Source organism: Chinchilla lanigera, unplaced genomic scaffold (genome assembly GCF_000276665.1).
Source record: "Chinchilla lanigera isolate Chin_1 unplaced genomic scaffold, ChiLan1.0 scaffold00150, whole genome shotgun sequence".
NCBI lineage: Eukaryota > Metazoa > Chordata > Mammalia > Rodentia > Chinchillidae > Chinchilla > Chinchilla lanigera.
The window spans coordinates 229175-255417 of NW_004955551.1; the positions used below are offsets into that span (position 1 = coordinate 229175).

Genomic DNA, 26243 nt, shown 5'->3' on the forward strand with positions numbered 1-26243 from the left:
ACCATCTGTTCCTAACTTCTTCCCTTTCTTCCTTCCAGTCCCCAGTTTTCATTGCTGAAGTCAGCCGAGACCTGGTGTCCCAGACAGAGGCCAAGCTCCTGCAGAGACCCTGTAAAGAGCTGTTTTCTGCCTGTGCGCAGTAAGTTCTTCACCAGCTGGAGTTCTTGGCCAACCTGGGCTGAGGACAGTGGGCCGCCAGGGGAGGGGCTGCTCCTATCCCTCGCCAGCAGTGCGGGCTCCAGGGCAGGCCTTCGGTGCCCGGGGGCTCTGGCCAAGCCACCCAGTAATTTGTATATAGTAGTCTCCCCATATCCATGGGTTTGCTTCCCACAGTTTTAGTCACACACGGTCAAATGTGGTTTGAAAATATTAAATGGAAAATTCCGGAATAAGCAATCCATGAGTTTTAAATTATTACCGTATATTGTTATAACCGTTCTATTTTATCATTAGTTATTGTTTTGGGGGTTTTGTTTTTGTTTTTGTTTTTCTTTGTTTTTTTTGTCTTTTTGAGACAGGGTCTCACTATGCAGTTCCGGCTGGCCTTGAGCTCACTTTGTAGCCCAGGCTGGCCTCGATCCTCCTGCTTCAGCCTCCCGAGTGCTGGGATTACAGGCGTGTGCCACTATGCCTGGCTCATTAGTTGTTGTTAATGTCTTACTGGGCCTAATTTACAAGTAAACTTTATCATAGGTTTCTATGTAGAGGAAAAACGTAGCATATAAGGTTCGGCACTATCTGCAGCCTCAGTGTCCACCGGGAGCAGAAACTTCCTCCACAGCTGAGGGGGCCCCTGAATTCTCCCACAGTGAAAGAAAATGCGGTGCCACATCCAAAGAAAACACCTGCTTCAAAGGGGGTTGAGGGCAGGTGGCTCTCCAGGCTACTGAGGTAGAGGAATGTGCAAAAACTTGTTCCTACCTGGATGGCCTTGAACTCCTTTCTGGGCTCCCAGACCCCCCACCACTGTCACCCATCGCAACCGGTGGTGCTGATGCTGGAGGGTGCACAGGCTGCCTGCACAGCAGCACCACATCTTGTCAGCAGGCCCCAGGGCTACCCTTGGGGAGGGTGAGCCACGTTGGTACCGACTAACCCTGCCCTGCCCTGCCCTGCCCTGCCCTGCCCTGCCCTGCCCTGCCCTGCCCTGCCCTGCCACACACCCCTGCCCTTGGGCTGGGACATGCAGGTACATCAACACACACACCCCAGGGACCATCCGGAGCTGGGTCACCTCCCACAAGTGGGTGAGTCTGAGAGCTTTTGCGCAGTTCATTCAGGATGGCAGACATTGAACGCCTGCTGTGTACTCAGCACTGTGCTAGGTCTGAGGGATACCAAAGCGAGCAGGAACACAGTACTGGCCTTCATGGAGCTTACACAACAAAGCCAGCAACTGCATGAACTAGGGAGGAGCTGGGAGGGCTGCAGTGAGAGCTCGTGTTTGGGGAAGACTGCCTTTGTCCAGCCCTGCATTAAGTGCTGTGGAGAGATGAGCAGCAGTAGCCAGGGACGCCCTGACTCTGACCCTGAGGCAAGGCCATCCTGGCCTCCCACACTAGCCTACTTTCAGACTTGGTAGGACACAACCTCGGGTGGGGCCCATCCTGCCATGGTCCCTTCCCTTCCCTTCCCTTCCCCAGGTCCCAAGTGCCTGGGGTAATGGCCATTTTGTAAAGGAGAGCAGCCCGTCCCTGCCCAGAGCCCAGTTTGAAATTTGCCAGGCCCTTCTCTGATGGCCTAAGAACAGAGGAGTCCCCAGTATCTAAGACTCTGGCCTGGGACCTCTCCCCCAGCAAGTGACCAGCAAATTCTGCTGCACACATGAAACACTCATAGTGGTTTTGCTGATCCAGACCGAATCCAATTCCCTCAGGAGCTGCGTCCCTGCTCCCCATGCCTACTTCTTCTGAGTCCCTGTCGCTGCCCCCCCCCATACTTCAGTAAGTCTCCATCTGTTATCAGCTCGGCTCATGGGTCCCTTCCTCAGAGAGACCTCAACAAACCCTAATTCATGACAGCACGTCTCTGGGATCATGTAATACTTATGGTGTCCTGTTTGCATCTCCCCATCACAGTGTCCACCCCATGTTCCCTGCTGTATCCCGGTGCCCAGAGCAATGCCCAGCGTAATCAGGCACCCAATAAATAGCACAGGATCACTCAGTTTCAATCAACCTTCAGCAGCGAGGCAAGGCCTCTGGCCAGAGGTGCCACATCATTGCAAGACCTTGTTTGTTTACATTCCCAAAGGCTTGAGGTTGGGGTTGTAACATGCTGATCCTTCTGTCCATCTGAGCTAGGTCTGTCCACGACTACCTGAGGGGCGATCCGTTCCACGAATACCTGGACAGCATGTATTTTGACCGCTTTCTCCAGTGGAAGTGGTTGGAGAGGTGAGTGGTCCACACCCCCACATGACAGCATCCAAATGGGTGAGGTGAGGGTGCAGGTTTTCATCTGAGACTTAGTATAAGAAAGCAGTTACTTCCCAGGCATCCATGATTAAAGCAGAATTATCCTTATTTCTGTTAATAAGTTCTAGAACTACTCTATGTGTTTTGAAGTATGCATAAATTCAGGCTTCTTGCAGGCTTCATACACTCTTGCTTCTTTGGTTCACTGCCTTTGAGGATTCTTTCTCTGCTAGCAAATTAGAGCCCTTTGAAATAGTTGTACTCCTTTGTTTAGCGCAGTGCCCCATTGATGGGCATTGAGACTGCTCTCAATTTCTTGCACAGCTTTCTCTAAATAGTGAATAGCTTTGTACATAAATCTTTATGTACTTTCGCAAGTACGTGCAGACGTTCCTAGCAGACGAATTTCGGAGTCAAAAGGCACCGGATTATAAACTGTTACGTTACCCTTTATACTAGCCACCCTCAGTTTGCAGGCCTAGCTGAGCACCTGCTTCTTCCCAGCTTCAGCAGCACTGACTTCCTCCTGGGGAGTGAGCTGCAGGCTTTCTATTTCTATTTGCTGCCTCGTTATTTTCAAATTGCCCTTGTTGCGTGGCCGCCCCCCTGTGACTGGTGAGGTAGAGGAGACATTGTCTTGTCACCCAGCCAAGCCAGTATGCAGCTGAGGCGTGCCCTGGCCCAGAAGCCTCAGCACAGGGCTCAGTCCACCCACGTTGTTGCAGGATTTGCAGAACAGGGTGACACCTGTGCTGTGCTACCTGATAGACAAAGGTGGGGGCATCCCCTGTCAACTTGGTCCCTTCCAAAGGAGCTCTGGGACTCAAAGCCTTCACGTCACTCCGTGGTTAGAGGGCAAGGAGCCATCCTGCCCCACCACCTGCATGTGGCCCAACACCATTGCAGCTTGGATCCCCTACAGTTGATTAAAAGGCCGCAGGCCTGCTGCCTCTCATTTTACTTGTCCGTACCAAGTGCATGAAATGCCTGTTTCTAATCTGTGCATGGACTACAGAGAAGTTAAGAGCTCATCCTTTGGAAGGTATTCAGTTTTTGGAGCCAACAGAGCAGGATCCTGGCCTAGCAATGCCCCAAATGACTGACAGCACCCCGCCTTCCTCCCATTTTTTTTTTCCAAACAAGATCGTGGCCTGTTAGTGCTGTACTGTTGAAATATTAAAGGGATTTTTTTCCCTTCCAAGGTTAACCAAGAAATTCCTGGGAAATTGTATTACACTCATTTCCCCCTAGCCGACGAGTTCTGTGGTAATGTCGACCGACTGTTTGTTCTCCATGTATCGTAAACTGTTAGGCCCCGGCCGCCTTCATGTGGTTTCGAGGGCAGCTGTAGGAAAGGCTCCCGGGGCCGCATGGCGGGTGCCAGTGCAGGGCAGATTTGCTCTCAGGCCGCCTGTGTGCTCTGTGGAGAAGGAGGAAAGGGAAGGGGCTGCAGGGGGGCAGCGTTGCCGATGGGGACTGGGCCCCACATCCCTGGAAAACAGTGACTCGCTGCATGTAAATTGGAGATATGGAGGCCCCAGAGTGCTCTGGTTTTGCAGGGTTGTCCTAAGAGTAGCCACGGTGCCGAAGATGTGGCTACCAGTGAAATCCAAACCATCTTCCGGCCCCGGCAGCAAGAAGGATTCTGTGCAAGATACATTGGTTCAAGAGCTGCCGGGCAGTTTGAGGCACACTGGGCTTTCTGGAACTGACCTAGTTCTTAGGCCCAAGTCAGTCTCCGTTCAGCCCCTGGTCAGGACTCCTGGGAAGAGCGTTGCTCACAAATAGTCCTGGAGATCCAAGAGCCAGCTTTCACATTCTAAACTGATTGCCTGTAGCCAAACAGGCCAGGGATGAAAAATAAGCTCTCTCCTCATGCAGTTTCGGGTTCAAATAGATGGCCTACTTGCTCGCTCCTGGAAGTCTGAACTGTCTGATTAGATGTGATAAGTGTTTTTGGCTAATTAAAATGGGCTGTCAGGAGACACATTGTGATGATTACTTCATGACTACGGCCAGGGACATTCAAGATCAGTCCAGCATCCTGGATTGATGAGGGAAATATAATTAAAGGTTCCCGTGGGGGGATGGTTGGGGGGCTGATGATCAAAAAGACTACCCGGGGCAGAGCCAAAGCTAGCAGATTTTGTCCCTAGGAGCTACAGGTGCTATAGCACAGGAAGTGTGGTCTGCCGTTGTGCAGGTGTGGGGAGGGCTGTGGTCTCCCCCCATCCTTAGAGATCTCCTCTGTGACCCCTCGCCCTCTCCCTGTTTTTGGGGAGAGGGACTCCCCACGTGGTACAGCTGAGCACTCCAGGCTCATTTTGCAAGTCCCTGCCTGACCCCGCTGACCAAGCCAGGACTGTTCGGACTCTGGCCGCCAGAGCCAGGAGCCTGGGGTCTGAACACCAGGCCAGAGTAAGCCCTTGAAGATCCAGCCTGCAGCGAGGACTCCTGGGAATCCCTGGGATCATCAGAAGTCCTGGGATTGGGCCTCCACAGTCCCGGGACCGTTTCTTGTGGATCCTGAACTGTAACTCAAGGAGACCAATGTCAGGTTCTTGCTTCTTTCCAGGCAACCGGTGACTAAAAACACTTTCAGGCAGTACCGAGTGCTGGGGAAAGGGGGCTTCGGGGAGGTAAGTGAACTGCAGTGCTAGCTACTGACAGCTCTGGGCTCCGTGTGCCCTTCCTGTCCCTCCTAGATTTGCCGGCAGGGTCTCCTAAGCAGGGCTTCCCCGAGCCATCTGGCAGCAGTGGAGGTGGGGGTGGGTGCGGTGGGAGGTGATGATCCCAGGCCCTGCGGCACTGTGATATACCTGGGAGGGAATCGGCATGTTGACAGGAGCCACAGGGCAGGTAGATTTGGAGTCAGCCTCCAACCAGCCGCAGGCAGGGCTGCTCTGGGGAGAGATGGGCGCATCTCTGGGTCATATCCCAGGAAGAGAAGTAAAGGCAGAGATGTCGCAATTGCCATGTGCTGTCACACTGGAACAGAGATTTCATTGTACATTATCTGACCCCGTGTGTGAGGCCAAGCCTTGTTGCTCCCATTTCAAAGATGAGAAAAGCTGAGGCTCAGAACAGTTACGTGGCCCAGCTAAGGTCACACAGACAGTATGGGTAGAACTATAACAACAGCCCAAATGCCCTGTTGCCATTGCTCTAAATTATAGTCGGGATTCTTGAAGGCCTCCTGTCACTGAGTAAAATCAGACTTCTGCCAGCAGCTTGCAGGAGAAAAGTCTGTTGTCCCTCCTGAGAGGGGGACAGTGCTTGAAGCCTCTGCCAGACACTCGTATGAAGGGCTGATCCTGATCCTTCAAGTGCTCACAAGGCCAGGGCCAGGCGCAACAATGTCCTGGAGTCCTGTGGGCCTGTGGCATCCTGGCCTTGGAGGCTTGGTCACAGTGCCCCTGTGACCTGGGTGACCTTCTTGTACCTCAGGTCTGTGCCTGCCAGGTTCGGGCCACAGGTAAAATGTATGCCTGCAAGCGCTTGGAGAAGAAGAGGATCAAAAAGAGAAAAGGGGAGTCCATGGCGCTCAATGAGAAGCAGATTCTTGAGAAGGTCAACAGCCAGTTTGTGGTGAGTGTCTTGGACTGGCCTCAGTCCCACACTTCTGACACCCACCCCCGATGTCAGGAAGAGGATCCAGAAAGGCAGCCAGACCTTCCTTCCGCCACAAGGCACCTGGAAGCCTCTCATGGCTGGTTGTCTTGTCACCAGAGCTGGCTGTGACTGGCACCGCTGCGATCACCTTGTAAACTCCTCAGTGAGCAAACAAGTCCACCCTGAACCCAGCCAAGAAGTTTTGGTTGCATAGACCCTCTGGGCTAGTTTCATCACAGTGGAGATCACCATGGTAGAGTTTCCTAGGGAGGCACTGTGTTAGTCAGGCTAGGCTAGGCTCTGCTGCAGTAACAAATTAGACTATAAATAGCCACAGGCAACAAAAATTTCTCTGTCAATCACAGCAAGTGTAGGCAGATTGGACCAACCACTTTGTCTCACAGCTACTCCTTCTGGAGTCTGCGGGGAGGGCTGGGACATCTCCACAGGGACTTTTCATTGCCTCAGAGGGACTGACATTTCACCCTTCTACCCAGTCTGTTGTCACCTCAAGGGACAAGCTAGCTGCAGGGGAGGCTGGGAAATGTGGAGACGGGCATGGATGTTTGGTCAGCTTTAAATGTCTCTGCCACATGTCATTATAAAAGCTAATATATGCACAATGTAAAAAATTCAAACAGCAGAGAGAGTACACAATAAAAATAAATGCCTCCCTCTTTGAGTAATCATCCCAGACATGTTTTATTCATGTATAGGCTTCATTATTTTTAGCCAGCAGGATCATCCTATACAACTTATGCTGCAATATTTTTTCCCTTAAACTATAGATCTTTTTCTCTGTCCAGTATTTTTCAACACTGGGGCTTGAATCTAGAGCCTTTGCACTGAGCTACATCCCCATACCTTTATTTTTTATGTTGAGACAGGGTCTCGCTAAGTTGCTGAAGTAACCAGGCTGTGCTCAAACTCATAATCCTCCTGCCTCAGCCTCCAAGAGTGCTGAGATTATAGGCTTGTGCCACTGCACTTGGCTGTGGCACCTTATTTTGAAAGCTACACATCACTGGGCTGAAGCAGTAATCTGCATAACCAGTCCCCCCAGATGGAGATGGTTCTGTTTGCAAACCACTGCAGTGTGCTGTCTACTACAAACAGTGGTGAGCTGTCCATCTCTGAACACTCCTTTGGTGTACTTATGCCAGTGTATCCATAGCATATATTCCTGGCAGAGGAACTGCTGTAGCAAAGATTTGTGTATCTTTCATTTGATAGCTGGCTGTCCATCAAGCTTGCCCCAGTTAAACTCCCACCGACTTTTTGTGGGAAGAGAAATGCCACCACCAACCTAGTGCTTCGGTCATTCACCAGGGGAGGGTGGCTGAGGAGGCAGAAGTTTGGGTCTCTTGGTCTCATCCCAGGCTGTCCCCAACGCCAGCCTTTGTACAGGAGGAAGGGGTTGACAGTGCCGTGCTCTGTGGCAGGAGGAAGTGGGCGAGGCAAGCAACAGTCAATTTTTACCTCAGCCTCTTGTACCTCTGGTTGCTCTCAATGCTAGCTGTGGAGCCCTCATCTATAAGGGGCAGTGCTCAGGGAAAAGGGTCGTGTGTCTGACACACTTGAGCCACTACATCTCCATTGGCTTTGGTGGCTGGATATTCCCTGATCTTGTGCTATGCATGGCCCCAGCAGGGAGTTCCTTCAGTGTGCTTTGTATTAGTCAGCTTTCCATCATTATAACAAAACACCTGAAGCACTTAGCTTATTAAGAGAGAAGTTCTGGAGATGCTGCTCCAAGATCAGATGGCCCCATTGCTTTGGGTGTCTCCAGAAGTGATACAACCTGGTGGGAACATGTGGCAAAGCAAAACTACTTATGTTGTAATGCAGGAAGCAGGAGAGAGAGACAGGAAAGGATTGGGCGTGTCACAATGACCCATGGGTTTCCTACTAGACCCCTCCTCCTGAAGGCCCCAGCATCTCCCAACAGCACCATGTTGGAACCAAGCCTTTCATACATGAGCCTTCGGGGCACTCGTGCAAACCACAGCACCGCTTCAGGAGCCCATCTTCAGGATCACCTGGGCAGATGTGGGGGGAACAGGGGCAGCTACCGCAGGTGGTGCAGTTGGCGGCACAGCCCCCCTGCGCTTGCTCACCCTCACGATGCATTTCGTCTCCTTCCCTCCGAGGTAACTGTTATTGTTCCGATGTTTACACTCAAGTGTCACGGCCCAGCCTGGCTTGTGATGGGTAGACTTCATTTAGGCAGGCTCACTCAGTGGAAAGAAGAAGGAACTCCACTGGTGTAATTTGCTTCAATCCCAGCACCGCCTACCTCTCCTGCCATCCCACAGCCTCAGTGCACAGCACCTTGGGACCAGACTCACCTTGACAGGTGGACGGGACGTGTCCTACCTGCAAGCGAAGGTTTTGGTCAGACTATGTTGTACTCCCTGAGGCCCCACTGGCCTGTCACCCCTGTCATAATGAGGCCACATGGCCCAGAGGGCAGCCAAGGCTTGCTTTTCTGACCACCCGACAAGACAGCATCCAGGTCTAACCAGCGATGGATGCATGAGCTTTCAGTGTGCAGGCACAGATATCTTCTAGTAGGGCTGTGGGAAAGTCAGGGTATCGCCTGCCCCTCCCGCTTCTGTTCACTTTGAACCCCTTGTTGAAAGGAGCTGCATGTGGGTCCTTTATCAGCCCAGAGAGACAACGGGCAGCACCACCGAGAGGCTGTCTAGATGCAGGGTGACGGTGTAAGGCTGTTGTGTTCTTCCCTCCACCACCCAGCCTCAGCTTCAAGGGTCCTGGGGAGGGACGTAGAAGTGGGTGGCAGTCGTTGTGACCTCTCTCCATGGCGCTGCTCTTGTGCTCCCAGGTCAACCTGGCCTACGCCTATGAGACCAAGGATGCGCTGTGCCTGGTCCTGACCATCATGAACGGGGGCGACCTGAAGTTCCACATCTACAACATGGGGAACCCAGGCTTCGAGGAGGAGCGAGCCTTGTTTTACGCTGCGGAGATCCTCTGTGGCTTGGAGGACCTGCATCGCGAGAACACTGTCTACAGGTGAGCAAGCTCTGTCGCGTCTGGATGGGTGGGGTGGAGCCCTGCAGCTCTCTAGTGGGAAGTCATCCCACTCTGAGGACCTGGGTGCACAAGAGGAAGGCGTAGGGTCGGATGGATTCTTCTGGAGGCCCAGGGCTTCCTGGAACTGAGCAGGCGAGCAGGACCATCCTCTGGCCATGTTCTCTGGTCTCTACTACTTCGGGAAGCCAAGTGTGTGAAACAGTGTTCCCCAGACTGACTTTTCTATCTGAGGATGGGCCACAACCCCCTGTCCTCGCCAACACAACTGTGGAGTTCAGTGGTCCCCAGTGGCCGCCATCTGGAATCAGCTCCAGGAAGCCCTAGGGAGGGTCACTGTCCACAAGCAGGCTTCAGAGTGGCGCGTGTCCTGCCCCAAGCTGTCTTCAGCCTGCTGCAGCTTTACCTGTGTCCTCACTGACCTCTGTGCCACACAGCTGGGCTCTAAGGCCATGTGTCCAGATCCTCCTCACAGTGAGCCGTGGACTTCATGCGATCATTGCAGCCCTTCACAAAGGATTGTAAAAATCTTTGTGCCAACCGTACTTTAAGTGGACATTGAAATCATCCATCATAGGTTGGAATGGAGGCAAATATTGATATTTTGAAATTGAACAGTTGCATCGCAGTTTTCAAGGGGTCCAGTGGAGTCTATTTACTGTAGCACATTGATTTCCCCCATGATCCATCTAAACCGTACGTGGGAAGCTCCAGAAAGGTGAGGATGACGTCAAGAAATCCATACCCTCAGATGGGACTCAGCGAGACCCCTGGGCACCCACACAGCCCGGAGGACCTTTGTGTGGAGCTCTGGGTTGAGATTTTCTTGAGAACCCAAGAAGGTTTTGTAAACAAGAAAGAATGCTCTTCCTGACGTGTCCTCCCCCCACATCATCTCCCTGCCTGCGGTTTTTGTCTTATTTTCATTCAAGTGAAAAGAGAGTCAGAACATTTTCCCTAAGGGTTGAAAAATAAAATCCTTCCTTGATTGTCGTTTACTTGAAAGAAAGAGAAATCTTTCCGAGCCCCAGCTGCCTTTCCTCTAGGGAGGCCAGCAACCAGTGCGTCCTCCCTGGCCCTGACCACTTGCAGGGGTTGGGTTCTGGCCTGTGCCCCGTAGTGAACCGGCATCCCAACCCAGTGAGCTGCTTATTGACATGATGGTTTTTGCCTCTATTTGAAATGTGTCAATTGTAATTACTAATGCATATTAATTATACAAATTTCACTGACATTTCCATATGTGTATCAAGCTTTGATCATGTCCATCCTCTCTCCTACCCTCTCCCACCTTTCCTTCAACACAGCCAAAGGTGATGAACTAATAGCAACAAAATATTTCATAATAAATATACAAACACCAGTATCACTTTGTGAGGCTGCCCAGTGGACTTGGGTACATTAAGCACCCAGCCGTGAGGACAGCGGACATCAGTTAAATAAACAAAGAGAACTGGACCCCGGGTCTGTTTGCCTACAGGGTGGCTGAGGTGCACACACCCCACTTTGGGCTATTTCTTTACCCACAGAGAAGATCTTTTACCAGGAAAGCCAGGCCCTTCCGCTGCCAACTCGCTGTCCTGGGAAGGCGATATTCCTCTTATTATGAGCAAGATCCTGTTATCAAAGAGAAGATGGGCTGGGAACAGGGTGAAGCAGCCGCACTCACAGCTGTGCCCTGTGGCTTTCTTCCCTAAGGCTGGGATGGATTTGGGGGACAAGCCAGCCTCCTGGGAACCTGTCCCACCTGGGTCTATTTCCGGGGCCCACCCTCTACCCTCTGGGGCCACCTGGTACCTCGAGCTCAGTCATTTCCCTCCTTTCATCCCCAGGACCTACTGCCCGTCTCCTCAGCCCTGGAGCCATCCGTGTCTGGACAGGCACCAGGCAGGCCTCTCCTAACCTTCCCAGTCATATTCCTGTGTCGGGGAGATGTCCATGGCAGATGGCAGCATTTGATTTAAATTACTGGAAGGAAAGAAATAAGCTTAAGATGGTCTTGACCAGAGAGACCAGATGGCCTGGCCCCAGGGGGAAGGGAGACCCCCCGTGGGACGCCGGGCCCCATGGCTCAAGGCAGTGAACCCAGATGCTCCTGTGTCCTGGCTGCCCAGAACCGCCACACTCAGACGCTTGTTGTCTTTCCCTTTCAGAGACCTGAAACCCGAAAACATCCTGTTGGATGATTATGGTGAGTCAGGGAGTGGCTCGGAGAGCCTTTTCTGATGTGGTGGTGGAGGTGACTGTCGGGGCCACCCAGAGGAAGAGCCTCCGGGGACTGGGCTGAGGGCCACAGAGGGGAGGGGCCGGAGGGGCAGAGGCTCCCACACCGTGCTCAGCCCTGAGCCCCAGGGAAGCACCGGCGTGAATAAAGCTCCTGTGTGATGAGGAGGAAGCGTCGTGACCAGGCCAAGAGAAAAAACAGAGTGACAGAGACAGCGTGCCGGCTGAGGGGCTGGCGTTCTGTGGGCACCACTCGCTGTGTGTCAGCGGTGTTATTTGTGTGTCACCGCTGTTTCCTTGGGTGTGAGCATGGGTAGCAAGGGTGACGCCTTCACAACTTAGCTGAAACAGTTTTCCCATCTTCTGCCGCACTAGACTGTCCCATCTCTAAGGAGGGGGCAGGATGGCATCCAGAGCTCATTTTACAGATAACAAGACTGAGGCTCTGAGGAGCCAGCCTGCCAAGGTCACCCGGAAATATCATGAAGCTCCAGGCCGGGCATGGTGGCACACACCTGTAATCCCAGCACTTGGGAGGCTGAGGCAGGAAGACCACTGTGAGTTCGAGGCCAGCCTGGGCTACAAAGTGAGTTTGAGGCCAACCTGAACTACATAGTGAAACCCTGACAGGCTGGGGATATAGCTCAGTGGTGCAGTGCCTGCCTGGCAAGCACAAGGTCCTGAGTTCAGTTCCCAGTGCCAAAAAAAAAAAAAAATAGAAAGACAAAAAAACAAAAAACCAAGCTCTGGCCTGGCCAGGGCCTCTGGATTGGGACTTGCAGGGATCCAGGGTGCAGGGGGCCTGGCATCGACAGCCAGTGGGAGGGGCCATGCTTTTTCCTTGGGGTACAAGGTAGCCATGACCCCACGAGAGGAAGAGGTGGCGCTCTCAGCAAGGTGCTCCCAGGCCTTGGGAGCCAGACCTGGACTCCATACCCTGCACTCTGATGTCCTCCATGTCCCCGCCCCTTCCGGCCGGGCCCGACATTTGCCCTTCTAGTTTCTCCAAAGGGAAGGAACAAAAAACAAACCACCCCTAAAGACCAATACAGCAGGGCAGGGAGCTGCTTTCCAAATTGCTTTATAATTTTTTCCCTTAAGCAAATTGTTGCAAAATGTCAGGAGAATCTCATAGTTTTCCCATGAAGCAATCCCAGATTCAGGCCAGGATGTTTTACACTCTGCGACCTCAGCCTTCCAGGAAGCCCATGAGGGCATTTTATGGGTAGGTTTGGCCAGTGCCCAGCCAAATCCAGGCATCCTTCTGCATCTTTATATTTTATCCCTAAAAAGTGTCATTAACCATATCAGTCACACCTGAACTCTCCCAGGGTCTTACGGTCACCCTGAGAAGGCAGGGTCACATCTTCGTTAGACTGATGGAAATGCTGAGAGCTCGCATGCCTTACCAGTCTGTGGCCCAGGACAGTATAGGCCAAGTGTCTACAGGACTGTCCCAGGGGCCTGCTGACCCCTCTGTCCTCCACAGGCCACATCAGGATCTCGGACCTGGGCCTGGCCGTGAAGATCCCCGAGGGAGACCTGATCCGTGGCCGGGTGGGCACCGTTGGCTACATGGGTGAGTATGGCCTTATGCTCACCACATTGTTAGCTTCCCCAGATCCCCCCTGGGCGCCCTCATTCTCTGGCACCCTGGGCAGAGGTGGAGATGTGGTTGCCCCCACTGTTGCTTAGTGGGAGGGCTTAGACAGAGGGTGGTGACAGGGACCCAGGATGTGTCCTAACCAAACTGAGTTCTCTACAGCCCTGAGCCAACCCCTGCGATATCTTGAAGCCAAGTCCCTGGGGGGCAGGGGTTGGTGGCCAGAGCCTGGCACAGAGCTCCCCTGGGAAAGGCCTTATGGAAGTAGGAGTCAGGGTTGGTGGCAGGTAGATAGTAGATAGCCCTTCTGGGGCACCTCTGAGAGGAGCAGACCATTGGGAAGACCTCCACAATGCAGGACAAGCATGGTTCTAAGTAGGCACCAGCCCTGCCTCCCTTCAGCCTGTTCCAAAACCAACATCGTGGGTGCTTCAGGGAGAGGACCTGGAGCTAAATCTGGGGACCTGAGAACCCCTGCTTCCAAAGGGCGGCAGCCCCTGGGCTTCGTCCTGCATGCCTCACATGCATACCCGACTCACCCTGGGGGACAGAGGGCCCTGGAACCCCGGGAGCAGGCACCTTCTTGTCTTCTGCCCAGGCTTGCACCTGCAGCAGATCTGTGGGTTTCAGTACTTTGTCTCTGGTGCTGAACGGCTCTTTTCAGACTGTGGCAACCTTTGGGGTCTGTGTGTGCGTGTGTCCACCCATGTCACTGCTGTTAGATACAGACACATGCATGTGGACGATAGGCACGCTACTCTTGGTGCCTGCTTGTACATCTGCCTGAACGATTGCCCCAGTCTCCTGCACACAGAATGATAGCCATCGTCTGCACGGCCCATGTCAGCGTGACTGCGGTGGAACTGCCTCTGGCCACCGATGACATGGAGCTGTCTTTTATACTTCTGTGGTGAATCTGTAATTCACTTTATTGGAGCAGTAGGGAAGACATAGTGAGAGGTGGTCTGAATTCCAGATACATTTACGGTCATCTTTACTCTGAGTGGACACACCCTTATTTGCTGAGAAAAAGATCTCTACAGCACCTGCCACGTGCCCCGCATGGTGCCTGTCGTGGAGACAGGGCAGTGAAAAGGGCAGCACGTGCTCTAGTCAGGGAGACATCAAAGAGGCAGGACATGTCCTCCCACTGCGGTCAAAGTTCTGAAGCCACCGTCAGAGCCCTTTGGGGCACAGGGAAGCACCGTAAGATCAGACACCCTGGTGGAGGTGGCACTTGTGGCAGTTGGTGTGGACAGGTCCCAGCTGTGTAAGCCCATCACTCGGGTACAGGACACCCAAGGCCTCAGTGGGGTGAGGAGCAGGCAGTGCTGGCCCATGTGCCCAGGCCTTGTCCTGCAGTGAGCCGGCCCTCACCTGCCTCCCCGTCTCCTCGCCCCCAGCTCCGGAGGTCCTGAACAACCAGCGATATGGCCTGAGCCCCGACTACTGGGGCCTAGGCTGCCTCATCTATGAGATGATCGAGGGCCAGTCGCCGTTCCGGGGCCGCAAGGAGAAGGTGAAGCGGGAGGAGGTGGACCGCCGCGTCTTGGAGACTGAGGAGGTGTACTCGCACAAGTTCTCCGAGGAGGCCAAGTCCATCTGCAGGATGGTGAGCTCCGGGTGAGCCGGACGCCGCCCTCGGGCTGCTGTCCAGTGCCGGCTCCCCTGCCAGCCCCCCGCCTGTCCTCAGGACACCAAACAGCCTGAAGGGACAGGGTCAGGACACACTTGGATATGGGTGGTGCAGCCCGGCAAGCAGAGTTGCTGGTGCTCCGTGCTGGGGGCTGGGGTGATGGGCAGAAGCCTCAGGAGAATCCTGGAGCTGGGGGCAGGGTGCCGCATGATGCAAGGGAAGGGGGGCCATAGGGACTGACACCCTCATGTCCAGGTGAGGAAGTCAACACAGGGTCAAGAATGATGGCCCGAGCTGGTGCAGGAGATACAAGGGGACCTTGAGGTCCCCTGACCGTAAGCCTCCTCCTCTCTCTAGCTCTGGACCTCGGGGCACCGGCTTGAGACTAAGGGCTGCAGGAGGGTTAGTGATATTTTCAGTCTTTGGGCAGAGTTTTCCATGCACTAGGCAGAGTGCTGGTGGCACCAGCTAAGTTTCCATGGATGGCATCTAGGGATAGTGAGATTTGCCCCACCTGTGGGTGGGACACACACAGGACTACTGTGCAGACAGGCTGAGTGGACAGGGAGTGGCAGCCAGAGGGAGGAAGGAGTGACAGGAGCCATCGGCAGTGTGGAGCTGGGGGTAGGGTCCACCTGGACCACTGCCCCTCCCCTTACCCAGGTGGGCCGCACTCCAGGGCTGGCCCTCCGCCCTTCCTTTGGCTTTGCGGGGAAATGGCCACTTCCTGCTCCTGCCTGGCCCTAGGGCCCCCAAGCCCAGCTGCAGGCATCTGCCCTCTCATGCCCACTCTGTGAGAGCAAGAAAGGCCTGAGTGTCCAGCTCTGCCCACCTGCCAGCCCACAGACTCCCCTCCTGGAGCCGCGCTGCGCCCAGAACAGCAGATGACCGGGCAGAACCACACAGGGCTCCCTCTGCTTCCCACCTTTCTCAATCCACAGTGGCCTTGGGGCAAGTTTGGTGCACAAAATCAGCTTAGCCTGGGCTTGAGGGGAGAGCGGCTGGGGACTGATGAAAGCAGCTGTGGTTCCGCTTCCAGAAACCCCAGGCCCATTGCTAGCAGCCCCGAACTGAGGGGTTCAGCTCCCCAGCACTGCGAGCCCCTCTCCCGCAGCCACCCATCCTCTCTGCACCACTTCCCTCTCACATGGCAGAGCTGTGGGAAGGAGGATTGGGAACCACAGGTCTGTCATTCACATGCATGAGAGACAGAGGGAGGAGCCCTGGTAAAGTGCAGCTCACAAACTTGGGAGCCTAGTGAGCAGCAGGCGCAAGGTCTCCAAGAGACCCAAATAGCTGCTGCAGCCAAAGTTGGGGTGGGGAGATTGAAGGAACAGGGAAGCACCGCGCAGGGAACGGGAAGTATGGCGGCTGGCAATACTTGGTTATGCCGTGGTGCCATGTCTACCGGGCGTGGCCAGACTGGACAGTGCTGTGGAAGAGGGCGTCAGGCGTGGTCAGAGCACTGCTGACTGTCCCAGCTCAGCGTCAGGAATTCTGAGAAGGTCTTGAGACACGGGACATGCTGAGAGTATAAGCAGGCAGAGAGAACTACCCCCACCCTCACAAATCTGTTTTAGCGCCAAGTTTTGGGCTGGGATCTCCTGCTACAACCTGGTATGTTGCTGTCCCTCTGCTGCCTCCTTGCGGCCACTGGGGGAAAGGCAGCGGCCAAGCCTGCTGGTCCTATAAACATGGCGATGCCTGCGAAGTGTCAAAGCACAGGCTCCTATCTCTCTCCCAAGGAAGAACCACCATCTCCTCTTACACATAAGCCTGGTGTCTCTATCTATTTATTTATTTTTAAAAAATTTTTTTATTTCAAAAAGAAAAAACAATAACAAAATAACAATAGTGAAGACAAAAACCAAAACAACACAAAAATAATAAAAATGATACAGGACTTTAAAACAAGATGATAGGAGTTAACAAGGATTGTTATATTTCACATATTGTTATCTTCAACGAAGGTACTCAGATTGCCAGATGTACGAATGGAAGACGGATCAAACAATTAAAGACAATAACAATTAATTTAAAAAATACTACCAACGATACAGAGCTTCATTAAACAAGATGGTAGGAAGTTCCTGGTGTCTTCATACTCTAGTCTTGGGCCTCCTCCTCACCCTTAACAGTAGTTTCTTAGTAGCCAGTGCTGCCCAGTCCCCTCCAGTAGGCACAGCTCCGGATACCATAGGACTTGTCTTATAGGGAAACCACGGAGGCCCTGGGCCTATAAGGCTTCCCTGAACTCTGGCAGCTCCGACCTCGCAAGCCTAAGAAGGCTGCTCTATAAACAGCAAGGAAGCCGTCTCAGGTATATCCTATCTTGGCAGACATAAGACATAGGCAGCCCTGGCTCCAAGAGGTGCAGAACGTCACACATCTTGCTGCCCTTTCCCTGGATGTAAGCCCTTGGCTCAGACCTCGGCCTCCACCTTCGTAGGCCCCTGTTGTATCCCCCAACTGGACCTATGCTATCCTCCCTGTGGCCCCCCAGCATCCAGGTCTCACCCGTCCTTCTAGCCCTCTGAAGTCCTCCCCAGCCAAAAGTCCTCCGTGCCTGCCCACCCACCCCAGCTCACGCCTGCTCTCCCTGTGATATACACCGGATATCACAGTGGCCAACTGGCCCTGCAGGTGGGTGCCACGCTAAGCCTGTATGGAATGTTTTAGAAAGAGGTGAATTGCTAAGATTTAAAAATGAAATTTCGCCGGGCGTGGTGGCGCATGCCTGTAATCCCAGCACACTGGAGGCTGAGGCAGGAGGATTGTTGTGAGCTCAAGACCAGCCTGGGCTACAAAGTGAGCTCAAGGCCAGCCAGAACTGCATAGGGAGACCCTGTCTCAAAACGACAAATAAATAAATGAATAAAAATAAAAATAAATAAATAAATACATAAAATAAAAATGAAATTTCACAGAGAAACCATATTTTCTGGCATCTTTTGAAGAAAGCAGAAACGCTGGGCCCTGGCTGACATTCCCGCGTGTCCCAGCCCAACCCTCACCTTTACTGCCCTCATTTCCGCCGCCTGTCTGAGCAGCACAGGCTTCAGGGGCTGTGGCAGTGGGTCCAGGTTCTGCACAGGGAGCCCTGCCTCTTTGGGGTTTCTTGGAACAGGGCGATCGGAGCTCAATTCCTTACACTAGGGAAAAGAAGTCACGGGGTGGGCACCAGGTTGACACCTCAGGTGGACATTGTCAGTGACTAAACACAGGACTTAGTCCTTGCAAAGACATGATCTGGTGCTTGTCCCGCTGCCATGTGTGTGGAGGGGCTCCAGACCAGCCTTCGCTGGAGGCAGAGGAGGCTGAAACAGGGATACCCAGAGGCACAGGAAACGGGTGGGGGCCAACAAGGGAGGATGCCCTGACACTCCTCTGCCCTCTGGCCTCGGGCAGGAGGAAGGGCCCAGGGGCATGCTCACTGGGCTGTCTTGTCACAGCTGCTCACCAAAGACGCAAAGCAGAGGCTGGGCTGTCAGGAGGAGGGCGCAGCCGAGGTCAAGAGGCACCCCTTCTTCCGGAACATGAACTTCAAGCGCTTGGAGGCCGGAATGCTGGACCCTCCCTTCATTCCGGATGTGAGTAGCCTCCCCCAGCCCCCAGCATCTCTAAGACCACCTCCCCTCAGCCACTCTCCCCAGTGGGCCTGTGCCCCGGCCTGTGCCTCATCCCGTGCCTCCAAGTTGGCAATGACAGAGTGTGGGGCATGCCAGTGTCCTCATGGGAACCAGAGTGCCCACCACCCCTTCCCAGAGGCCACCCGTGCCAATGCCCTGGGTGTGGGCCAGGGAGCCCCACACTGTTGCTCAGAGACTCTGGGGTCTGGACAAATCCCTCCTAAGCTTCAGTGTCCTCACCTGTCCAGTGAGGCCAGTGTCACCCACTCCCCTAATCTGCCAGAGGTATTTAAGGGTGGAACAAAAACTGAAGGGAGAATTCTTTGAAAAAGACCACCGCATCCAGTTCAGTTCAACATGCATTGAGCACCTACTGTGTACACTAGGTTCTGGCCAGGCATGGCGAGTTCAAATTACAGGGAGCTAAGGTAGGTTTGTCCTAGAAGATCCCCCTTGAGGTCTGTAAAGCCCAGCTCAGCTTGATCAGAGGCTGAGGGAGCCAGATCTGTCAGGCTGCCATTCCCGGGCCTGTGCTATGTCAGATCAAGAAGTTAGAAGCCAGGAAGTCCTGTGTCAGTCTCTGCTCCTCCACAGGCCCCTGCGGGCTGAGCAGTTGACACCTAGGTGACTGGGAAACTAAGCCAGGGATTGCGGAGGCCATGGGAACACTGTTGTGCACCGGGGACTGCTCTGCCCATCTCTTCCCAGTTCCGTGGACAGTAACTCCAGGCTGCTACCTGCAGTAGCTCAGGGCGGGAATACGAATACCACAGCAATCGGCAACAAATACAAAGCAGAGCTTCCCAACCCCGACCCTGACCCCGACCCCGACCCCGACCCCGACCCCGACCCCGACCCCGACCGCGCCCCCAGACCAGTTGTCAACCATTCCTCAGCATAGCGCTGCTATGGGGGGAGGAAGATGGGGGCAGTCCTTGGGGCTCCTCTGAGTAAAACTCCCTGGTCATCTTGGCAGCAGGAGGGCAGCACAGGTTTGGAAGCCAGAGCCCTGCTGGGTGCTGAATGGCATCCGTAACAGTAAGGCCCCTGACCCCATCTCTGCAGCTGTGGTATCTTACTGGGATGACCAGGGAGTGCTTTCAGGGGACTAAGCGGCCACTGGTAATATAAAGAGTAAGAGTCCCTGAATGCTACAAACTTAACCTAAGAGGAATTTTCGGCAGGTAATGCAGAGAGCATTCACTTTCAGCGTTTGTTCTAAACCCCAGTTACCCATTTAGTCACCTGGGGAACATGAAAAAAAGTAATCTTGGGCCCAGGCCCCATTGTGTCAGGTCCTGAGCCAGGCATCAGGATTCTTCAGACCTCCCTGGGTGGTTTTAAGAAGCACTGTGTTGTAGGAAAGGCCCCAGTCCGGAGTTTGAGGGAAACCACCTAAGTGACTGCGAGGACATGGAAATTGTGTCAGTGGGTTCATGTCCTGGATTGCAGGTGAGGTGGGCACCCAGGCTAGGGTGGTGACAAAGGTTCAGATCCATGCGCTGACCTCTGGGCCATCTGTTGCTATGGTGATAGGGTGAGATCAGTTGTGACACAAGAAACATTCCTCAACCTCCCGGCATGCTCCAGGCCTGGGGCCAGGCTGCAGGGCACCCGTGGTGAACTGAACACTGGGTTATTTCCATCAAGGGATTCCCAGCCTGAAGGGGAGGAGGGGTGGCAACAGACCCCCCAACATAAAAATGAGGATGCGAGTCATGAGAAATAAGGGGGCCCAGAAAAGGAAGACAGGGTAGCGGGGGCTTCTTCACGGAGCTGGCCACAGCCCCAGTGCTGAGGGAAGAGCCTTCTGGGCCGTGGAGTTGGCTTGCACAAGGCGACATTGATGGTAATCAGCACAGCCAGCCGTCCAGGTCTGCCTGGGACTGTCCTGCCTTTAGTGCTGTGTCCCAGGCAGATGGGGTGGTTGGTCACCCTGGGTACCACCCAGCCGGTCAGCTGCCTCTCTCCCCACTTCTGAGCTACCACCTGTGGGTCCAGTTCTGGACAGCTGAGGTGCTCAGATGCCCTGGCAGAGGGGGCGGTGAGTGGAGCTTGCAGAGTGTGGGTCCCTGTGAGCCGGGGGCTTTGCCCCTCAGCCCCGCTTGCCCCCTACCACCTGCTCCCCCAACCCCTGCCCTCCCAGCCAGCCTTGCACGGTTCTTCGCCCACCTCTTTGGGGCTGTGGCCACATTCATAACCCACAGGTGCTATAACCGACGTCATCTTTTTCACTTCACTTGACTCTTCAAAACCAAAGCAGATGTATTCCAAAAGGAAACATCTCCAAGGAAATAACAGCCACAAGAGGGTAGGTTTTGGCATGTTAGGTACATTTCTGTGCCAGTACAGATTTTTTAAAAAAACCCTTTAAAAAAAATCAGCATGCCTCCCCAGGCCAGTTTTCTGGGCTTGGCATGTACCATCACCCTGGCCCCCCACTTGGCTCTGTGCCCCAAGTTCTGAGCAGGGGACGCTGTATTTGCACTTTGTGCTGGGCCTGCAGACCACACAGCTGGTCTTGATGTCATGTTCCACAGAGTTTGCACATGGAGCCGTAGGGAACAGAGGAGGCGAGTTATAGCTGCGTGGTTGGACCCCGCTCCCTCCGGTGCCTATGCACACTTGAGCCTGCAGTTTGCTCCGCTGGGGTCTGCTTGACCTCAAGCCTCCTGGAGGTTCCCTTAAGTGAGAAGAGCTGAGAGCAGTGTGGAGCTCACCCCTCCTGGGTGACTGCAATCCGATGAGTCTGTGTGCTGGATTCACAGCCTTCAAATTAACCGATGTCTGTGTTGGCTTCTGGGCCAGAGCATGAAGACACTGAGAGGGAGGCAGCCGCTGCCCTCCGGAAACATACCACTAGCTCTGGGGTGCCCTCTGCACCCAACCTGGAGTCATCTCCACACCCCCAGGTACCCAAGCCCCCAGGGAAGTCTCCCCCAGGGTAAAGAATGAGGCCTTGAAGGCATGAGTGTGGGCTGGCTGTGCTGATTACCAGCAATGTCGCCTTGTGCAAGCCAACTCCACGGCCCAGAAGGCTCTTCCCTCAGCACCGGGGCTGTGGCCAGCTCCGAGAAGAAGCCCCCGCTACCCTGTCTTCCCTTTCTGGGCCCCCTTATTTCTCATGACTCGCATCCTCATTTTTATGTTGGGGGGTCTGTTGCCACCCCTCCTCCCCTTCAGGCTGGGAATCCCTTGATGGAAATAACCCAGTGTTCAGTTCACCACGGGTGCCCTGCAGCCTGGCCCCAGGCCTGGAGCGTGCCGGGAGGTTGAGGAATGTTTCTTGTGTCACAACTGATCTCACCCTATCACCATAGCACTTTCCCAAAATCTTAAGCTCATGGCTGGGACTCCAGCCCAGGTCTGTCTGGCTGAAGAGACCAACAGTCCCCTGTGTGAGAAGGGAGCAGGAGGTTTTCCTGCCAGGGCTGTAGCAGGCACCCCCATGAAACCTGGGGTACAGTCTCCCATGGGCCCTTGTTCTGGCTGTGGGTCCCCAGCATTTGTACTCTCTTTGGAGGAATCGACCTGAGACCTCAGTCAATGGCCAGGGCAGCCCCTCCTCTGACAAGATGACGCCGCCACCTTCTAATGCTTCTGGGTAACCAGGAGTATCTGACAGGAGTGTGGGGTGCCAGGGGCTGAGGAGCGTGAGTTTAGAGATAGAAGTGATCTCTCCGTCTGGACCACAGGATGACCTATGTGCAAGAGCGGTGGCACAGGGAGCCCTGGACGGGGTGATTGGAGGCCCCAGCTCTCACTTCACGCCAGCTGGGATCCCTCAATGGATCTGAGAGGACAGCTCAGGTCTGGGTTCAGGGGGCGGAGGGGCCTGGGGAAGATGCCCCCTCTGCCCCCCATCAAAACCCAAGGCCGTGTTGGGAACACTGGAGCCACAGGCAGGGCCCACAAGTGACCCAGCCCTCTGTCTCCCTCAGCCGCGAGCCGTGTATTGTAAGGATGTCCTGGACATCGAGCAGTTCTCCACCGTGAAAGGCGTCAACTTGGACCACACGGATGACGACTTCTACTCCAAGTTCTCCACAGGCTCCGTGTCCATCCCATGGCAGAATGAGGTGGGCAGAGAGAGCCCCCAGCTTCGTTCTGAGAGGAGGGTGGTCCACGGCTCAGCTGACGGAGAGAGGGTGCTATGGGGACAGAAGTCCGTCTGCTGGGCCAGGCGTAGAGGCGCCCTTGGGCCTGGGCAAGGGCACGGTGTGGGGTGGTCAGGAGGTACCACGCATCTGAAAGGGGGTGAGGAGGAGACCAGCAGCCTCCCCTGATAGGTCTGGCTAGGAAGAAAATAAAAAACAGCACCTGTTGAAGGCGCAAGCAGAATTGAGTTAGGGAAGTGAGTACCGATCTGGGGCCATGAAACCTTGGGGTTTTGTGCAGGACGATGAGTGCGCCCTCCAGAGGGTTCTGTTCTCGGTTGCATTTGCATATAGGTGGGCAGGGGCTGTCCCCGCCCCAGAGGAGTCACGGGAGGCTCCGGAGGCTTGGAGGAGGCCCTGGCAGGCTCCTGACCCCGGGTGATGGCAGTGTCTGTGCTTGGCCTCTGCAGATGATAGAAACAGAATGCTTTAAAGAGCTGAACGTGTTTGGACCTGATGGTACCCTCTCATCGGACCTGAACCGAAGTCAGCCTCCCGAACCACCGAAGAAAGGGCTGCTCCAAAGACTCTTCCGGCGTCAGGTGAGAGTCCTGGGTGGGCCCGGCCTCAGCACCCGACCCCCGGCGCAGGTCCAAATGCAGCAGCAAGACCAGAGCTACAGAATTCTTCCTGCCTGTGTGGCCCAGACGCTGGGGCAGAGCAGCCCGAAAGGGACAGTCAGCTGGTCAGAGCCCAACACCCCCACCTCATCCCCATGGCTGATGAGCCCCCCGGGCAGAAGGGGCAAGGCCATCCCAAAGTCTGCCTGAGGTCAGGGTCTCTCCCCTCGACCCTGTTGTCACAAGGGACTGGCTCTGCACCACGGGAGGCTGCACTGTGTGCTGAAGGATGTGCTGTCTGCCGCCCAGCTACAGTGGCCCCTCCTTCCCCTAGCTGTGATGGCCCCAAACATCTCCAGACATTGCCACGTGTCCCTTGGAGAACACTCCTCTGGTGGAGAACGAGTGGCCTATATGGCCCTCATAAAGACTCGGGATGAAGATTAAACTTAATAAGAACCAGGAAGAACTGGTGATGGGGAGTGACCCCTGCAGGCCCTCATAGTCTGACGGGCACCTTCCAGCTGGCATCCAGAGGAGCCTGTCCCTTGGGAAGACATTCCTCTCCCAAAGCCTAGCCCTGGAAGGAGGGTTTGGAGGGATCAAATGAAAAGGATGCCCTGGGGAGGGTGTAGCAGGCCTGGGAGCGACTGTGGGGTCTTGAGCCCACAAGTATGAAGGTGCCCACAGTAGTGCCCCCCTTGGCCTGCTCTTCAGGAAGCTAGGTCCTCACACTGGAGATGGGGAGCCCTCACACGTATGTCCAGCTCCTCGCTATCTCCCTCCCCAGGGAGCAGGAGGCCTCCCAGCAGAAATCCCAGCTCCTCCCCCTTTCATAGCAGGGACAAAGCTTTAAGGAGCCTCCCTGCGGACCAGGCCCGGGTCTGGAAACTTTCCGAAGGCTTCTCCAATTTAATATCCACCAACCCTGGGCTTCATCAAACAACTCATTCCTTCCACCAGCAAGCTTCCTATGGGCCAGGCTGAATGTGAGGATGTGGGAGACACTGCTGCCCTTGGGCATCCTAGTGAATTGTAAGCTAGCTCCAGCATGTGCTTCTATTTCCCCATTTCACAGACAAGAAAACTGAAGCGGAGAAGGTTAAAGGTCTTGTGCAAGGTCACACATCTGGTGAGCCCACAGGAAGGGTCTGGGATAACAGGACCAAGAGCAAATACCAGGCATATAAAGAGAAAGTACAGGCTGAGGTCCCTGAGTTTGTTTTTAATCTAAAACCTTCATGCAAATTTCACACCCTATTCTATACTGTACTTATGTTTATGTGATATACAGATATAACTTTTGCTGGGTGTTGTGGTGCACACCTGTGATCCCAGCTACTCAGGAGCCTGAGACAGGAGGATTGCAAGTTTGAGACCAGCTTGGGCAAATTAGCAAGATCCCCCAATCCAACCCATATTAAAATAAAATTGGGAAAAAAAGATCTGAAACTCATTGTGAAGCTCCAGGTTCATTCTCAGTACTTTTAAATGCTTCCGTCACACTGAACTTCCAGAGAGAAATGTCTCCTTTGCCCATGTGTCCCAAATCCCAGGACCTCCCTCAGTTCAGGAAGAGAACTTGTTATGGAGTCTCATGGACCCAGGTTCAGATCCAGCCCCAGGAACCTTGGTTGGGTGGCAACTTGTGAAACCTTTCTATTCTCTCTGTCAAGCCTCTACCGCATGAAAAGTCAGGCTAGAAACACCACTGCCCAGGGGCTTGAAGGACACTTGGCAAGGTGGAAGCTGGTACCTTGCAACGGGCCCAGCTCTTGCACCCATGAAGCAAATGCCCTGGCCCCTCTCCCTCTCCTCCCTGCAATCTGAGGACCCAGTGCCCACAGGATGCCATAGCAGCTCCAGGCTAATAACAAGCAGCCAATCACGTAAGGGCCAGGTGCAAGTCCAGACCCCTCGCCTATCCAGCCTCATTTTGTGTCCCAACAACTGTGCGAAGAAGCTGCCCTTATTACACCTTAGAGGCCAGGAAACCAGGAGATTAAGTGAGGTACACAAGGTTGCTCAGCTTGGGAGGGGCAGATTTAGGATTCAGATCCAAACAGTAAGGCCTGCAGGTTTTAACCTATACGTGATTGCGGGTTCTTTTAATACCATGGCTCTTCCCAGGCACCATATAACTCTCCGTGCCCTAAGTGGTAGCCTCTAGACCCAAGTCTGCAGGGGAGAATGCACAAGCAACAAAAGCAGAGAAGTGTGTTGGAGCAGCCCTGCCCCGCTGCCCCACTTCCAGAGTCTGCATGGGTATGTCAGCCCAGGGTTTGACTTTACTGCGGAGTGACTTTTGTGTTCTCTCTCCCTCCCTCTCCTTGTCCTCTCCCTCCCACCCCTCCTCTACCCCCACCCCAGCATCAGAACAATTCCAAGAGTGCGCCCAATTCCAAGACCAGTCACAACCACCACATAAATTCAAACCACATCAGCTCGAACTCCACTGGAAGCAGCTAGTTTCAGCTCTGGCCTTGACGTCCACAGCGAAACCAGCCCAGACCTTCTATTGGGAAGCAGAACTTGTGGCCAAAGGGGCTTCCGCTCGGCTGGAGGGCCAGCAGAGCCCAGGAGCTGGGAAAGGAGACCACCCACCCCCTCTACAAGCCTCGAGCTTTCTCAAAGAAATTTCCACTCAGGTCTGTTTTCCAAGGCAGCCCCATGCCGGGGTGGATTGGATTTGCCCTCGTTGACGTTGCAATAGAAACCCAGTGAGATTCAACAACTTGCACGTATTTTAATAGCGTCCTAACTAGAACTGAATTTTGTCTTTATTATTTTTAAAGAAAAGTTTTGTAAATTTCTCTATTGTCTCAGTTTACATTTTGTATATTTGTATTTAAATGAAAGTCAGACTTTGAGGGTGTATATTTTCTGTGCAGCCACTGTTAAGCCATGTGTTTTAAGACATTCTAGGGGGAAGGGATTTACCAAAAAAAAAAAAAAAAAAAAAAAAAAAAAGAAAATGTGACTCCAGACTTCCAAGCCTCAAATGAGAAAATGTTTTTATTAAATGTAGAAAATCTTTCACCTTTCACCTTTAAGGCATTGGTTGTATTTACCTCCATCCATCTCTCTCACCTTTCCCTCACTTTGATATCACCCTGCTCTTGGCTTGTAGAGATCTGAATGAAACACTGAGAATGCACTCCCCACCGTGCCTCTGCCCGGATATCCTCCGGGGGCCGTGGGGCTGCTGGCCTGCACCCCTCTCCTGTGGGGCACCTGCCCGTGCTCTCTCACCCTTGGGCTCCCTTTCCTGCAGGAAGGCAGCCAGTACACAAAATGGGTCACCCCACCACCACCACCACCCCATGCACTCTGAGCTTCTTTCTGTCCCAGC

The 26243-nt window shown here is 54.0% G+C and overlaps 1 protein-coding gene across 2 annotated transcripts in view; it reads left to right on the plus strand.

Moving 5' to 3' along the window:
• Grk5 (G protein-coupled receptor kinase 5) overlaps window positions 1-25944 on the plus strand; it is a 211201-nt gene extending 185257 nt beyond the window's left edge. For both annotated transcript variants that reach the window (XM_005412155.2, XM_005412154.1), the window contains 12 exons: window positions 39-139; window positions 2304-2396; window positions 4993-5056; window positions 5865-6005; window positions 8875-9065; window positions 11237-11274; window positions 12796-12885; window positions 14313-14521; window positions 17998-18135; window positions 22116-22253; window positions 22742-22873; window positions 25262-25944. In XM_005412155.2, coding sequence (XP_005412212.1) covers window positions 39-139; window positions 2304-2396; window positions 4993-5056; window positions 5865-6005; window positions 8875-9065; window positions 11237-11274; window positions 12796-12885; window positions 14313-14521; window positions 17998-18135; window positions 22116-22253; window positions 22742-22873; window positions 25262-25360 — 1434 coding nt within the window. In that variant the 3' untranslated portion in view covers window positions 25361-25944. The remainder of the gene's footprint in view (window positions 1-38; window positions 140-2303; window positions 2397-4992; window positions 5057-5864; window positions 6006-8874; window positions 9066-11236; window positions 11275-12795; window positions 12886-14312; window positions 14522-17997; window positions 18136-22115; window positions 22254-22741; window positions 22874-25261) is intronic.
• The last annotated feature ends 299 nt before the right edge of the window (window positions 25945-26243 follow it).